The following is a 12,730-nucleotide window of genomic DNA, read 5'->3' as shown; positions in this document are numbered from 1 at the left end:
AGTGTGCTACCGTTATATGGAAGCTATACCGAAACGTGGACCTAAGTCCACTAGGAAAGTTTTATGATCACTAAGAACCCTAAATGCATAATTGTTAGTTAATTCGGTCAAAAATGTAGCTAAAATCTCTCCGTTATAGGACGCTGTTCCAATACGTGGACAACTATGTCCAACATTTTTCGTATATAAGTTTTGTGGCCACCAGGAACCACAATTGCCAAATTATAGCTAATTCGTCAGAAATTGAACATAAAAAACGTCAAAATCCCAGAAATCGGGACATACTTTTATATGGGGGCTATTGCAATACGTGGACCTATATGTCTAAAATTTTTGGTGGAGAAGTTTTCTAAACAATTCGAATTTCAAGTTAAGTCCAATTTGGCCCGAATGAAAATGTCGATAAAAACTTCAAATCGTGTGGAACAGTTATATGGGGGACTATACTATCTGCGCAAAATTTTAGCGTCCTATCTCAGTTTGTCTGCATGGTTATCACGGACGGACCGACCGGCATATGTAGACTCAGATATATGTATACTCAGAATTTTTCCCCGATTAAGAATATACATAAAAGCATATACTCACAATTGATTATTTCACTTCGTTATAAACGGAAAAACAAACTTAATATACCCTCCATACTATGTTGGAGAGTATAAAAATATTCGAAAATTCCGCATCTGCGCAGTGGTTATTTGGGTGAGTAATCCGCCGGTTATCAGAAGACAGTCATCATTCATCTACTCTTTGCAAACTCTATTTTGGGGTTGGAACACACGCACTCAAATAGCTTTACCGGCCACAATGACCCAACTGATCGTCGACAGCAGGCAGCAGAATTCAAAGCACAGCAAATAAAAAATAAAATAACGCTTAAATAGTAGCCAAGAAGAGTCGGATCGGAACACAACACAGAAAACATAAATTCTCACAGAAGTTTTACGAAGAAAAATCAGAACGGCAATTACTAACAACAACAAAAAAGAAAACATCAATTTTCACTCGAAATTAATAAAATACATCAAAGTGTGGGAAACAAGGAAATAGGGCAGACACACTCGCTCACATAATGGGTTGTTTTTCTTGTTTTTCAAAACGAAACAAAAATTGCGAACCAATGCAATATACCATAGAATCAGAATCTTTAAGTTCGGAATCTGAGGCCGATTTAAAGGCTGCCGACAACAATGTATCCAGTGAACAACAGCCTTTGAACCAAACTAAGGTGAAATCTTCAAAAAGCGGAAATACCATTAAAAACTCAAGACCAAATACACCAGAAATCTCCATACTTTCAAACGAAGAAACCTCAGCATCACCTTCAACTAAGACCAAGGCGAAGAAAGTTCGAAATGACAAAACAGTTACCACAAATTCCTCAAACTCAAATGTGATAAATAAAGCAACAACAACACCAAAGACAAACAACTCAGTTGTTGCTGGTGAGCAGCAGCCTCAAGAACCAAATCAAAATGATCAAAATGAGGGTGTATATCGCTCAACAGTGGCTCCCATGTCACCAAAAACTACACAACGAAAACGTTTTAATCTAAAATCTATGTTAAATATTGTACCAAAAAGAGAAGTTGTTAACCTCCGCCAATCGGTAGATGATATCTACTTCATTGAACAACGCTGTTTGAATATCCATAATCGATTACGTGCACTGCATGGTGCCAAACCGTTGACCTTAAATAGTAAGATGTCGGATTATGCCATGGAATGGGCTAATGTAAGTACTTGTTTTTATACCCTCCGCCATAGTGTGTGTAGAATATATTAAGTTTGTTTTTCCGTTTGTAACGCAGGTAGGTCAAGTTCGATGATTGTTGTTGTTGTAACAGTGTTTTTGTTATGTTTATTTGTTCGTTCCTCTGTTCAATCTGGCTCTGGGTCTATCTCCAGTTCAAGAAAAGTGGCTGCTTCGATGGGATGTAGCCATAGATCCACTGGAGTTAGATGGGTAGGTTTGGCGGGGCAGTTAAAAAGGTGTTGTGTGTCGTGCGGGCCCATGCCGCAAACTGGGCAGATGTCTTGCACGGCGCGATCGATTTCCGCCCAATAAGAATTTAGGCGACTGCAATGTCCCGAGCGTAGTTGAGCCAAAACTACTCTAGTTTGTCGTGGCAGCTGAAGCTCCTCAGCTGCGATAGATGGAGGATGTACTCCGAGTACTGTATTCACACTATAATTGCTTAAGGCCTTGGCAACTGCGTTCGTGTGAATGCTATTCAATCCTGCTTGATATGCTTGTTGCTCTAGGGGTTCTCTCCTGTATCGTTGGACCTCCCCCTCTAGAGCATGGATATCCTTCCTGATCTCCCTGAATGGGCCGGGCCTACCCACAAGATGGTGATTGGGATGGCTCACACGATAACATCCAAGCAGATACTGCAACGGAAGCATCTCATTGTGTTGCTTTACAGGAAGAATTTTTGCCTCCTCATGTAGATGGTCCACTGAAGATTTGAGGAGGCACCCTGTCGCTGTTCTCAGGGCTGCATTCTGGCAAGTTTGAATCTTTTTCCAGTTCGAATCACACAATCTCGGGGACCAGACTGGGGCCGCATAGCTTACCACAGACCGACCTATCGCGTTATATGTGGTCAACAAGGTTTCTTTATCTGCACCCCAAGTGCTGCCGGCCAGGGACTTGAGGACCTTGTTCCTACTTTTCAACTTGTCGCGTGTGCGCACGACGTGAATGTAGTGTCGAATGTGACCCCTACAATTTTAGGGCAGTTTGTGGTCGGAATTCTGCTACCGTCGACCACGACATTCAACTCACGTCCAAACTGCGCTGTCCATGTGGTGAACAGAGTGGCTGTAGATTTTGTGGGGGAAATCTGCATATTCCTCGAATGGAAAAAGGTGGTAAGATCAGTTAAATAGTTGTTCAGTCTCTCACAGATGTCATCAGGATAGGTACCCGACGCCAAGATCGTGCAATCATCCGCATACGTCACGATCTCAATGCCGTCTGGAGAGGGTGGAATACAGGAGAGGTAGAGGTTAAACAGTTCCGGAGATATCACCCCACCTTGGGGAACTCCCTGTTTCACTCTACGGGGTTTGGACTTCTTATTCCTGAATTCCACGTACGACTGGCGTCCACACATATAGTTGACTATCCATCGTTTCAAGCTTGGACGGAGGGTTGTCTGCTCAATGTCCTCAAACAGCGTGGAGTGCCTGACTGTATCAAAGGCTTTTGATAAGTCAAGAGCCACCATCACTGTTCTATCGCACGGCCGTCTCTGGTTGAGTCCTTTACAGATATATGAGGTAATGGCGTGCAGCGCTGTTGTCGTGCTGTGCTGCTTACGGAATCCATGTTGATGATCGGCAACTTGATAGCTATTTCTGATACTGGGGAGGATCAAGGCCTCAAGTGTCTTTGCTACGGGCGACATAAGCGAAATCGGTCTGTACGATTCACTTTTGCTGGCATCCTTGCCTGGCTTCCGTAGTGGGACCACCCTGCCCATTTTCCAGACTTCGGGAACAACGAGGGTGGCTAGCGACAAGTTGAAGACTTTGGTGAGATACTCGACTCCCGGCTCATCCAGCTGCTTCAACATTACCATGGAGATTCCATCAGGGCCCAACGCTTTGGATGATTTAGCGTTCCTGATGGCATTGGCAACATCATCCATTGTAAATTGTGGTGGTTCATCCTCGGCAGGAAGAGATCTGATGCGACGTAATACTCTTCTCTTCGCCCTGTCACTCTCGGGATGCTCGACAAACTGTCGATTGAAATTACTTGCGCACCTCTTCGGGTCAGTCAACGTAACGTCGCCAAACGTGACTGAGGTCCTATCTTCCCTTCTTCCAGGGTTCGAGAGTGACTTAACCGTTGCCCACAATTCACCTATACCGGCTCCAATGTTGCAGCTCTTCAGATGATTTAACCATTTGTTCCGCTTATGCTCGCCGACCAGCCTGTTAACTTCCAGTGTCAGCTCCCTGACTCTGGGGTCATCGGTGTTGATACGACGAAGCTCATCACGCTCGTTTGCTAATCCCGTCGCCTCTGCTGGGAAATTTGGTCTTACTTCGGGTATTCGACCAGCAGGGATATGGCGAGCGGCTGCAGCAGTGATGATGTCCCGGAACGTCCTTTCCGCTACCCGAACATCAGAAGGATTGGGCAATTCTCTGAAGCGGTGATTGGTGAACTCTCTGAAACTCGGCCAATCAGCTTTTTTATGATTGACGAACGTGCGGCGTTCAGAGGTGATGAAGTCGGGTGGTCTGCTAATGGAGACAATTATGGGGAGATGGTCTGATCCAAGGGAAATGACGGGTTGCCAGGTAACGTCATTTGTCAGACCAGGTGACACGATGGTTATGTCAGGCGAACTGTGACACTCTCCTCTAATTCTGGTAGGGGCGTCCTCATTGACCGTGCAAAACGAAGAGCTATCAATCTGCTAAGCCAGCGCTGTACCTCTCTGGTCGTTTCCCAGGGCCGAATGCCACATCTCATGATGCGCATTGAAATCCCCCAGGACCAGACGATTATGACCTTGCAAGAGCGGGCTAATGGTTGTTGTTTAGCTTGGTTTCCTGCACCGCCGCGACATTTTTGTTCTTCCGACTCATAAAATCTACTATCTCCTCGATCTTACCTCGGAGTCCATTGCAATTCAATTGCAAAAAGGCTGCATTTTCGGGGATAGGGACAACAACGGCTGGTGTTAAAGGCTGCGTGTGCGGTTGTTGTCGAGGGGACTGCGGGGGAGTTTCGTAATCAGACGACGAGGGAGTCTCGTAATCCGACGACGACTCACGGGGACTGTGTTCACACAGCATGCAGCAACATAGTCCCTGTCGTAGTCCCTCACGTGGACGAGTCCAGAGCAACCCCTTAGATGCACCCACTCCTGACATCTATTGCATCTCACCGAAGGTTGGATGTGGGTGAAGATGCGAATGTGACAAACTGAACACAGATATATTGGTCCTGGGTTTTCCTCCGTCCCGGCTCGGACCAATAGAATTCGGAGCAGGCATTCCGGGATATGCTGCTCCCAACACAGAAAAACGAAACAAATACGAACATGTACACACTGAGGTGGCAGCCGCTGGCCGGAACATTGGTTTTGTGTTGTTCCGGGTCAATCCGGTACGAAAGAACCCGTTGCCGTGGGATTGAAGTTCGATGATGGGGTATATCGGTTAACGTTTTGGTATAGTCCCCATATAACGTTATCGCCCGATTTCAGGTATTTTGACGTTTTTAGTCACATTTTCAGACTGAATTAGCTATAACTTGACATTTAGGTCTCCTACTGACCAAAAAACTTGTATTCCAAAAATTATGGCCGTAGGTCCATGTTTTGGTATATGGGGTATATAACGGTACCTCCCAATTTTCGGTATTTTGGGGATTTTAGCTACAATTTTGATATTTGCAACGCTACCTTCCAATTTTTAGTATTTTGAGGGTTTTAGCTACATTGTTTGACGAAACTACCCGCAAATTTTCACTAAAAATGTTCAATATAGTCTCCATTTAAACGTACTTCCCGATTTTCGGTATTTTGAGAATTTTATCTGTATTTCTTGACGGAACTGTCGACAACAACGTATGCAATGTAATTTCCCATTAAACCAAATGTCGGAAACAAAATCATTCAGATTTCGTTCCAATTTCTATACGATTATTCTTAGGAGAATTCGTTCAGATTTCGTTCCGATTTCGGAGAGATTGTCGAAAGTAAAATTCCCTTCGAATATACCAGTGTTTATCTTCCGCTTTCGGACGAATTGAGAGCGAAATGTCGGAAAAATTTCCCTTTGCACGACAACTATCTTTTGAATGTATCTAACAACAAGGGGTTGGTTTTATTTTAGTTCGTTGTCGAAAACAAAGTGGTTGGTTAAAAAATTCGCATATACAATTTTTAAATATTTTAAATATAAATGCAACATATAATATTTCAAGCTAGTGCTGCTAGTGGATCCGAAGCCAATCCAGACCGAAGTAAAGCCATCTCTTACGTGCCTTGCTATAGTTCGCGTTCGTACTATCCCTTGTGAAATTCAGCAGAGTACCAACGCCCTCCTGGAAGGAGTTGACCACTTTCCAACTGTCGGTCTGGAAGCTCCTGTTTTGTCTCCGCCCCAAAGTGCGTCAGAGCCATTCACTGTCTAGATAGTTCCCTATCCCGATTCCTTCTCCTGACAGTTTATGACCTTGACGCCCTTCTAAACAGTTGCCCTGCCAAACCCGGTCTTTCTGTCGTCCACATAAATACAAGTTATGACCTTCCTTAGACGAATTTCTTCTAACAACCAATGATCCTGCCTTCAGGCTCAGACTTATCAATAGCTACGATCATTTTGGCGGGCTTGAATGGTTCACGTGTCCTTTTGCGGGAGGTTTTCATCTAGGCTATCATTCCCAGGCTGCAGCTTCCTTTGCCTATGAAGCCCGGTGGTTACCCAACTGACGCTCCACCATCCGCTTGGCATCAGTCTGTGAATTCTCAGAAGATCTTATCATTTTCAGAAAGAGATCTTCGATTGCCCGCTGATCATGTCGTAGCTGCAACTAGCTGCAACATGCGCCAGAGCTATTTACTGTCTGGATGATAAAATCTGCCGATTCCTTCTCCTGGCAGTTGGTGACCTTGACGCACTTATAAACAGCTGCCCTGCCAAAACCGGCCTTTCTGTCGTCAACATCATCAGAAGTTATGACCTTTCTTAGACGACTTTCTTCTAGCAACCAATGATCCTCACTGATCCTGCCTTCAGGATCGATCTTATCAATTGCGGCCATCATCTTGGCTGGCTTGAATGGCTCGCGTGTCCTTTTGTGAGAACTTTTCATCTAGGCTGCATTTGCAGGCCTTCCCAGACTAAGTCCTTTCTACTGCCTAGCGAGCATGAAGCTGGTGGTTGCCCAACTGACGCTCCACCAACCTCTTGGCATCAATCTGTGGAGGCCTTCCCATCCCGATGGTTGCTCAACTGACGCTCCACCAACCTCTTGGCATCAATCTGTGGATTCTCAGAAGATCTTACCCTTTTCACACATGCCTGCTGCGAAGAGATCTTCGATTGCCCACTGGCCTACTTTGAGATTGATGGGCCGTCAGTCCCTTCAGCCACTTGACATTTCGCCTCACCTGCCGCATTTCTTCAGTCCCATGTCGTAGCTGCAACTCAGCCGTCCTAAAGTGTATCAGAGCCATTCACTGTCTGGATAAGGAAATCTGCCGATTCTATTTCCTAGCAGTTGGTAACCTTCACCCCCTTGTAAGCAGCTGCCCTGTCAAAGCCAGTCTTTTTGTCGTCCACAGCATCAGAAGTTATTACGTTCTGTAGACGATTTTCTACCAGCAACTGGGGTGATCATCCGGTCGGGCATGGATGGCTAACGTGTCCTTTCACCAAACGGTTGTGGGGGCTTTTGATCTAGACTGCCTTTGCGGTCCTTAGCAATCCGAGTCCGTTCTACTGTCTGGCGAACGGTCTCCTTTGCGTATGAAGCCGCGTGGTTATTCAACTGACGTTCACCATCCTCTTGGCATCAAACTGTGAATTCTCAGAAGATCTTACAAAGAGATCTTCGATTGTCCACTAGCCTACCTTGAGGTTGATGGACCGTCAGTCTCTTTAGTCACTTGACATCTCGCCTCGCCATCCCCACGTCTCCTTCCAGCTCCAAATTTCCCAGAAGGGCTAGAATTGTTAAGAGTTGCCGACCTTGCAGTAGTCTGTGGACCAGTCATCTGCAAGTACTTTCCCCCTTCAGCTTTAGGGGCAGTCACAGATGAACCCAGCCGACGGGTTGAGACCTTGTGTGGATGGTTTATATGCACATGGTCCTTTCGCTTTGCCGACATCGAGACCGTGACCTTGCCTTCTGGGCCAATGGAGTCAGGTTGCCCGACCCAGCCGCAGACACCATTGGGACTCCAATAACCTGAAATCACTGGATTTCCAGTTTTACCTGTACTAGTTCCAGTCGTCGCAGCTGAAGACTGTCACTGTACAAGAGGTCGGGATCCAAAAAATCGGGAGAAAACGTTTCTCAGCATAACGGCATTTCATATCTAAACACCTCACGAATCGGGCTTGTGCTCCCATTGGTAGCTGAGAAAGACCGCGGTTTTTACGCTTGAGATGGAATAATTCGCAGGAGGATGTCAGGGCAAACTCTCTCACCATCCTCTTGGCATCAAACTGTGAATTCTCAGAAGATCTTACAAAGAGATCTTCGATTGTCCACTAGCCTACCTTGAGGTTGATGGACCGTCAGTCTCTTTAGTCACTTGACATCTCGCCTCGCCATCCCCACGTCTCCTTCCAGCTCCAAATTTCCCAGAAGGGCTAGAATTGTTAAGAGTTGCCGACCTTGCAGTAGTCTGTGGACCAGTCATCTGCAAGTACTTTCCCCCTTCAGCTTTAGGGGCAGTCACAGATGAACCCAGCCGACGGGTTGAGACCTTGTGTGGATGGTTAATATGCACATGGTCCTTTCGCTTTGCCGACATCGAGACCGTGACCTTGCCTTCTGGGCCAATGGAGTCAGGTTGCCCGACCCAGCCACAGACACCATTGGGACTCCGATAACCTGAAATCACTGGATTTCCAGTTTTACCTGTACTAGTTCCAGTCGTCGCAGCTGAAGACTGTCACTGTACAAGAGGTCGGGATCCAAAAAATCGGGAGAAAACGTTTCTCAGCATAACGGCATTTCATATCTAAACACCTCACGAATCGGGCTTGTGCTCCCATTGGTAGCTGAGAAAGACCGCGGTTTTTACGCTTGAGATGGAATAATTCGCAGGAGGATGTCAGGGCAAACTCTCCTGGCTTAATTTAAGAGTTTCACACCCCCTCAGGAGATCGAGCAATTCGCTGCTCTGGAAGTGTATAGCATATCTGACAGCATCCATTGTCGGCGTAGTTTTAACGTCCCCGCTCAAAATTGCGTCTTATGCAACATGTGCTGCGATGTTCGTGGTAGAGCCTGATTGCTGTCGCAACGCTTTCTTTATATCAGACTACAAAACAGTTATTTTTTTAATAATTGGCGGCAGACATGGACATATATCCACGTTTTGATATAGTCCCCGTATAAAAGTAAATCCCGATTTTCAGTATTTTGAGGATTTCAGCTGCAATTTTTAACCGAACTAGCTGTAACTTCACAAAAATCTTAAACATAGATTCATCTTACAATTTTCGGTATTTTAATAAATTTAGCTAAAATTTTTACCCGAACTAACCGTAATTTGACACTTGAGGTTCTCAATGGTCATGACATTTCTAAATTAAAAGTCGTCAATATAGGTACATGCTTTAGTATAGCCCACATATAACGGTACCTCTCGATTTTGGGCATTTTGAGGGGTTTAGCTACATTTGAGATTCCCAGTGGTCACAAGACGTTCTCACTAAAAATGTTCAATACAGCTCCACTTTTTGGTATAGGCCCCATCTAAGCGTACCTCCTAATTTTCAGTATAAAGGTACAACCTGATTGAACACATTTTTATACCCTCCACCATAATATGGAGGGTATAATTAAATTTATCATTTCGTATGTAACACATCGAAATATTCATAGAAGACCCTATAAAGTATCAGGGTAAAATTCTAAGTCGATATAATAGTGTCCGCCTGTCCGTCGGTCTGTTGAAATCAAGATACAGCTCGCAAATTTTTAAAATAGAGCTCTGTAATTTGGTTTAGAAGTTTCTATTTGTTTGGTATTGCAAATAGGCTATATAGGTCCACATTTTGATATAGCCCCCATAGAACAGTATCATCCGATTTTCGGTATTTTGAAGGTTTCAGCTTCATTATCACGCCGAAATGGCTGAAATTTGGTACTTAGTCTTTGTTGGGGGTAAAAAACTTTTCCCCAGAATTTTGTCGGTGTAGGTCACGCCCTCATATAGCCCCCATAGAACGGTACTTCCCGGTTTTCTGTATTTTGAAGTTTTTTTCCATATGAAATTTATCGGTATAGGTCCACGCCTTTATATAGCCGCCAAAGAACTATACCTCCTGATTCTCGGTATTTTGAAGGTAGTGGCCTCAATATTCCTCCGAAATGGCTGAAATTTAGTACTTAGTCTTAGTCCATGGGTTTATAAAATATTCCAGAAGAAAATTATCAGTATTATCAGGTCCACGTCTTCCTATTTCCCCCCAATTGAAGCGTACCTCTTGATTTTCGGTATTTTGAAGGTTTTAGCCACATTATCTTAGCGAAATATCGGAAGTTTGGTATTTAGTCTTCTTCGAGTTTAAAAACTTTCCGCCAGAAATTTATCGGTATAGATCGAAGTTTTGATATAGCCCCCATACAACGGCACCTCCTGAATTTCGGTATTTTTAAATTGCTGAAATTTGGTATTTATTCTTGTTCAATTTTACTTCAATACAACTCGTGGTGGAGGGTATAATAAGTTCGGCCCGGCTGAACTTAACGCCTTTCTTACTTGTTTAGATTAGATTAGATAATTTAGGCATTTGTGGTATCCGTGTTCGAAAATTCGTTGCACTATACCATTATAGTTAGGCCGAAATTAACAACTTTTGACTTGTTGTGTTTGTATTAGTATTCGTATTCATAAGAGAATTTTTAAATGGGGGAAATGAGGCACGATCATAGCATAATATACAGGACTACCAAATAGAAGTTAATAATTCTCCATCCATTTCTTCTTAATTTCAGGAACTGGCAAAGAAAAATAAATTAAAACATCGCAAATGGAATAAATTTGGTGAAAATTTAGCTATGGGCTCTGGTAGTACGTATACCGTTGAAGATGCTGTCCAATCGTGGTACGATGAAATGAAAAATTTTGATTACGAAAATCCTACCATTTCTGACAATACTTGTCGTTTTACCCAAGTTGTATGGGGAGAAAGTACACAACTGGGTGTTGGTGTTGCACAAAAGTAAGTATGAGAAAGAACAAAAAATTCGCACAGAACTGAATCTTGGTGTACCTAAGGGTTTGTCATTACAAATAATATCATAAAAATCACCATCGATTCTATGTGTGCAAAAAAGTTTTTCGGACTCAAAGGTCAAATTTAAGGGGTTTCGAGTTTGTTTTATAAAGGCAATTAATTCTTGAAGAGAATCATCTAAAATTTTGAAATAGTTATTTTTTGAAAAGACTTACCAGTTGTGAGAACAAGAAATTATGAACTCCAAAAATAACCTATGACCCCAAAAAACTGCAAACATGGAAGCATTGGGGACGAAAATAGTCTTGTTAAATTTTAAGAAAACATTTTTATACCCTACACCGCACAGTGGTAAGGGGTATTATGTCTTTGTGCATTTGTATGTAACATACAAAAGGAAACGAAATAGACCCACAGTTCCTTTTGGGGATATACATATAATCACTTTCTGAGTCGATTTATGCGTGTCCGTGTCTGTCTGTCTGTCTGTCCGTCTGTCCATGTATTTTTGTTCGCAACATACAGGTCGCCTTTTTTGTCCGATTCAGCTGAAAATTGGGGACTACAACTTTTTTAGCCATAGAAAGAACGCTATTGCTTTTGGTGGAAATCGGTTCAGATTTGGATACAGCTCCCATATATATTTTCGCCCGATTTCACGTATTTGCTGCAGCAAACACGCTATATACGTCCAATTTTGATGAAACTTTGAATGTGTGACTGAATTTTGTCTACAAATAAGTGTGCAAAATTATATTGAAATCGGTCCGGATTTGGATATAGCTCACATATATATTTTCGGCCGATTTCACGTATTTCCTGTACCACACACGCTATAAATGTCCGACTTCGATGAAATTTGGAATGTGTGACTGAATTCGATCTGGAAATAAATGTGCCAAATTATATCAAAATCGGTTAAGATCTGGAACTAGCTCCGATTTATATTTTACATATTCACAGTGGTGTAGAGTATCATATAGTCGGCCCCGCCCGACTTTGATCCTTTCCTTACTGGTTTTATTTATCAAAGCTTTTTTTCTAATTGTTTGCATTTCTCTTTCTTTTTTTTCTTAGTGACAACATGACATTTATTGTTTGCAATTATAATCCACGCGGCAATGTTAAGGGTCAGTATAAATCCCAAGTTCCACCATTGGGTGGATTCAAAAATGACTGTCCAGACGGCAATACCACAAGCGGAACAAATGAAACACATTCTACTTCGAATAAAAAGTCTGGATTCTATTCGAATTGGTTTAAGTCGAAAAAATAAACCTAAGAATTATTGTTTGTAAATCTCTTTCGAAGGGGAAGATATACATAAACCGATGCCATTAATATTTTATTTATTGAAACATTTTGTAAGGAAAACCTTAAAGCCGATATGTTTTGCAATATGCATAAGAAAATTTTCTACTCCAAAATATATTAATAAAAAATAATTGTTCTGTTCCAGAACTGCAAGAATCTACTAATTACTATGTTTTGTTTCTATAGCATAAAGGAATATTTGTAATTACCCAGGTATCATTTGGAATATTGTTTTTTTTTTCAAAAATCACATTGCGGAGTCTTTTTAGAGTCCTTTTGGTGATCAAAAACCGATTTATCCCCTTGTATGATCAGAAAGGGACTTGAAAGTGACTTCATCTAATGATTAAAAAAGTTCAATTTAAAAAACAACAACAAAATGTTTAGCAATCGAAAATAAATCATTGAGGCGTTAAAATGTGACTATTTTTTTCGTTATTTATTATCACATTTTGATCATCTG

At 42.6% G+C, this 12,730-nt stretch overlaps 1 protein-coding gene across 1 annotated transcript; it reads left to right on the top strand.

Annotated features, from left to right (window-relative positions):
* Positions 1-884: 884 nt before the first annotated feature.
* Positions 885-12,419, top strand: LOC141394796 (uncharacterized). The gene is made up of 3 exons (XM_073969689.1): positions 885-1,735; positions 10,712-10,938; positions 12,031-12,419. The coding sequence occupies exons 1-3, from the start codon at positions 1,073-1,075 to the stop codon at positions 12,227-12,229; spliced, it is 1,089 nt and encodes a 362-aa protein (XP_073825790.1). The 5' UTR covers positions 885-1,072; the 3' UTR covers positions 12,230-12,419.
* Positions 12,420-12,730: the final 311 nt, after the last annotated feature.

Source organism: Musca autumnalis, unplaced genomic scaffold, assembly GCF_047663935.1.
Source record: "Musca autumnalis isolate F117 unplaced genomic scaffold, ASM4766393v1 scaffold_2, whole genome shotgun sequence".
In the NCBI taxonomy this organism is placed as follows: Eukaryota; Metazoa; Arthropoda; class Insecta; order Diptera; family Muscidae; genus Musca; species Musca autumnalis.
The sequence above is the reverse complement of the archived record's forward strand: the minus strand, read 5'-3'. Positions and strand labels throughout refer to the sequence as shown.

Coding starts and splice junctions, on each gene's coding strand:
- LOC141394796 (XM_073969689.1), top strand. CDS start 1,073: ATGGGTTGTTTTTCTTGTTTTTCAAAACGAAACAAAAATTGCGAACCA. Junction 1,736..10,711: donor ATGCCATGGAATGGGCTAAT/GTAAGTACTTGT, acceptor TCTTAATTTCAG/GAACTGGCAAAGAAAAATAA. Junction 10,939..12,030: donor GGTGTTGGTGTTGCACAAAA/GTAAGTATGAGA, acceptor TTTTTTTCTTAG/TGACAACATGACATTTATTG.